The 4,292-nt window shown below is 42.4% G+C and overlaps 1 protein-coding gene across 1 annotated transcript; it reads right to left on the bottom strand.

Annotated features, from left to right (window-relative positions):
• Window positions 1–2,203: 2,203 nt before the first annotated feature.
• LOC111388473 lies at window positions 2,204–3,052 on the bottom strand. The gene is made up of 2 exons (XM_023013188.1): window positions 2,405–3,052; window positions 2,204–2,341 (listed from the first exon to the last, which is right to left on the bottom strand). The coding sequence occupies exons 1-2, from the start codon at window positions 3,050–3,052 to the stop codon at window positions 2,204–2,206; spliced, it is 786 nt and encodes a 261-aa protein (XP_022868956.1).
• Window positions 3,053–4,292: the final 1,240 nt, after the last annotated feature.

The following is a 4,292-nucleotide window of genomic DNA, read 5'->3' as shown; positions in this document are numbered from 1 at the left end:
TTAGATGCCTTCAAGTTCGAGACTAATGGTAAGTTCTATGGCTATAATGACAGCCTCATACTCTTCTTCTAGTTGCCTCGAATTCGAACCTAAGTGCACACTAAATGTCTATGAGCATGTCTGGGCTCGTGATGATGACCCCAGCACCCGATCCCGAGGAGTTTGATGCTCCATCTATGAAAATTTGCCAAACATCTGTTGTAGTGCTTGAGATCTCATCTGGCCCCCGAGGCCTTGGGGTGAGTTCTGCAATGAAATCCGCTAAGACTTGAGCTTTGATGGACGGACGGGGTTTGAACTCTACGTCAAACTCTCCAAGTTCAATTGCCCACTTTAGTAACCTGCGTGAGACGTCTGGCTTTTGAGGGATGTATTTCAAAGGTTGGTTAGTGAGCACCATAATGGGATGAGACTAAAAATATTGCTGAAGCTTTCGTGCTGCTATTCTTAGGGCAAGGGCAAGTTGCTCGGCCAAAGTGTATCTGGTCTCTGCATCAAGTAGGACTTTACTTACATAATAAATGGGTTGCTGGGCTCTGCTGACCTTTTTCACCAAGACGTCGCTCACTGCATTTTGAGACACAGCTGAGTACAATAACAAAGTATCCTCGGGCTCTGGTTTAGTGAGGAGAGGAGGAGACGCCAATGTCTATTTGAGTTCCTGAAAAGCCTTCTCACACTCCTCATTTCATTCAAAGGATTGACTGTCTCTAAGAACTTTGAAGAAAGGGAAGCATCTATCTGTTGCCCGGGACATGAACCTGTTTAGGGCTGCTACCCTACCTGTCAATTTTTGGACTTCTTTATTAGTCCTAGGTGATTTCATTGCTACCAAGGCTTGGATCTTATCAGGGTTTGCTTCTATCCCTCGGTGAGTGATCATGAAGCCTAAAAATTTTCCCGAAGCTACACCAAACAGACACTTCTCTAGGTTGAGCTTCATCCAATTTTCTCGCAGGGTGGCGAACACCTCCCCTAGGTAGGATATGTGCTGCTCTACCTTCTTACTCTTTACCACAATGTTGTCAACATAGGTTTCGATGTTCTTCCCTATCAAATCAACAAAGACTTTGTTAATGAGCCTCTAATATGTTGCCCCAACATTTTTCAACCTAAATGGCATCACCCTATAGCAGTATATGGCAGAATCAGCTATGAATGAAGTCTTCTCTTGGTCTTCTACAGCCATGAGGATTTGATGATACTTTGAGAATGCATCTAAAAAGCTATACAACTTATGTCCGGATGTGCTATCCACAAGATTGTCAATCCTGGAGAGCGGGTAGCTGTCTTTAGGTACGCTTTATTGAGATCTGTAAAGTCGGTGCAGACCCTCCATTTACCACTGGCCTTCTTCACAACAATAATATTAGCGAGCCGATCGGGGTATTGGACTTCCCTTATGAACCTCCCTCTCACCAGTTTGCAGACCTCTTTCTGAATCACCACACGTCTTTCTGGCGTAAAATGCCTCTTCCTTTACTTAATAGGTCTGGCCCATGGGCTTATGTTGAGTCTATGGACTACTACTTTCAGACCCTCCATTTACCACTGGCCTTCTTCACAACAATAATATTAGCGAGCCGATCGGGGTATTGGACTTCCCTTATGAACCTCGCTCTCACCAGTTTGCAGACCTCTTTCTGAATCACCACACGTCTTTCTGGCGTAAAATGCCTCTTCCTTTACTTAATAGGTCTGGCCCATGGGCTTATGTTGAGTCTATGGACTACTACTTCAGGGTCTATCCCTGGCATATCCTCGACCTTCCATGCGAAAACATCAATGTTGCGGGAGAGACAACTGATGACTTCTTCCCGGAGGCCAACTTTGAGATCCCGACCGATTGTTACCCTTTTTCCATGCTCGAGCTCGACCACTTCCAATTCCTCAACAGGAGAAAGTCTACCCCTTGGCTCGAGCTCAAGCTTTGAAATTTGCATGACGTTTGTACTCATTCCTCGGATGCTAGTAACATAGCATTGTCTGGCAGTGATTTGGTCTCCTCGAACTACTCTGATGCCATGACCTGTTGGGAACTTCATGGCTAGGTGGAAAGTTGATACAATAGCTTGGATCTTATTCAGTAGGGGTCTTCCAAGGATAATTTTGTAAGCCATAGGAGTGTTAACCACTTTGAAAGGCGCAATCTCGATCACTTGTGCATTGTCAAAACCCAATGTAAGCGGAAGCTCGACGATGCCTACGGGATAATTACTCCACCACCAAATCCCTGTAGAGGAGCTTTTACTGCTTTGAGCTGTTTGGGAGAGATCCTCGTTTTAGCAAAAGCCTCCTGTGATAGTATGTTTGCTGCACTTCCATTATCAATTAGAATCATCTTTACTTCAAAGTTAGCCACAATTGCAGAGACAACCAGTGCATCGTCATGAGGCTATGATACTCCTTCCAAATCTCTTGTCCCATAGGTAATGTCTTCCAGTTTATCACAGGATTCCCTTGAGGTATGAGCATGTTGGCGGGCATATTGTTTTATCCCACTACTTGTATCTCCTCCAGATGCTATGCCTCCAATGACAATATTAATGGTCTCGACAATGGGTTGAACACTGCTTCCGGCTCCAGGCTCTTTCCGATTGTCACGATCATTCCTCGGGCGTTTATCATAACCAATATAATTCTTTAAGAGCCCTCTTTTAATGAGGGTTTCAATTTCCCACTGCAATGCTTGATAATCCTCTGTGATATGCCCATGATCTCGATGAAATTCACAATACTTGCTCCTATCTCTTGTGTCAGGGGGTGACTTCATTCTTGAAGGCCACTTTAACTCTTTCGTATCTTTGATCTCCATTAAGATATTTGCCTTGGAGGTGTTCAACCGAGTGAAAGGCCCTGATGGCCCTTCATTCTTGCGCTTTTCTCGAGGATGCTCTGGTTGGGAAACAGGATCATATTGCTTCTTGTTCTCGGCCTTTTCATGGAAAGGACCAGATCTCCTTGGATTCAACATTTCCTCCATATTAATGTATTTTTCAGCTCGGGTAAGGAGTTCGGTCACTGTCTGTGGTGGGGTCTTTGATAAGGACATCTTGAAGGCTTCACATCTTATGGCTTAAGTGAGGGCTGAGACAATCGCTGTGATGTGCAGGTCAGGTATTTGAAGCCTTTCTTTGTTAAACCTCGTCATAAAACCTCGTAAGGTTTCATTTAGTCCCTAACGAAGTTGCATGAGAGAGGCCGCAGTCTTTCTGATATGTTTACTACTTGAAAAGAAGGCTGAGAACTTATCAGCCAAATCTGAGAATGAGGCTATGGAGTTGGGCTCCAATGTCGAGAACCAATCCATGTAGCATTAGTCAGCGTTTGTGGGAAGGCTTTGCACATAACTTGATCCGAAGCAACTTGCAAATTTATGACATCGGTATATACATTGAGATGGTTGATTGGGTCGATCGTCCCATCATACTCTTTAATGCGAGGATGTCATACCCCGAACTTCACGTTCTACATTTGGCCAATATGATTCATGCATTCCATGCTAATTACATTGTGATTTGCATCAATTTCCTAATTGCTTTATCTTAAAAACATATGTTTGATCATCGAGATTTTAAAATCTTTATATAGTGATGATCTTTGACTCCTTGACCTAAGTAGTGAATTTCACATTAAGCTATGATAGAAAATTAGGTTAACTAAATGTTAAAGATTAGCTTGGTACGTAATGGAAATCGAAAAGGTCGAAAATTAGTATCAACAAAGGTTCAAGCTTTCCATTCAGTGGATCGAGGTCATCTTAAACCCTATATAGGTAATTGACACATTTGGAATGTAAGGCATGAAGTGGCATGATCACAACGCAATAATATATGTCTCATATGATATTATAAATATTGAGGGGCGAAATGTTGAAATCGGTTGAGAATCAAGTGTCAATCGGGTAAGAAATTAAATGAACGGTTGAGAAATTAACTCTATAAAATACTTTGGGATCTTAGGACAAGTGAAAGGGATTGTAAGCATGTCAAAATAAGCCAAGGATACTTGATTTGTAGCTGCAACGATAGATATAAAATCAGATTTTTGCTACAAGTGACCACCTCTTGCTTGTACACCTCGTGCTTGGGATGTTTGTCATTTTAACACTCAATTTCTTCAACCTTAAGGCATCAATCTCGTGTATACTCCCTGAACTCTTAATATAGGATAGATATATATCTTAAAAGTCACAAATGAATCCAAATATAATGGTTGAAAGTCAAGTATTGCTGCTATGAAAACACCTCATGCTCAGACACCTCATGCTTGGGGTATTTTGACATTTTAAC

The sequence above is a fragment of the Olea europaea genome, unplaced genomic scaffold (assembly GCF_002742605.1).
Source record: "Olea europaea var. sylvestris unplaced genomic scaffold, O_europaea_v1 scaffold4993, whole genome shotgun sequence".
Taxonomy (NCBI): domain Eukaryota; kingdom Viridiplantae; phylum Streptophyta; class Magnoliopsida; order Lamiales; family Oleaceae; genus Olea; species Olea europaea.
This window is presented reverse-complemented; position numbering and strand designations above follow the sequence as displayed.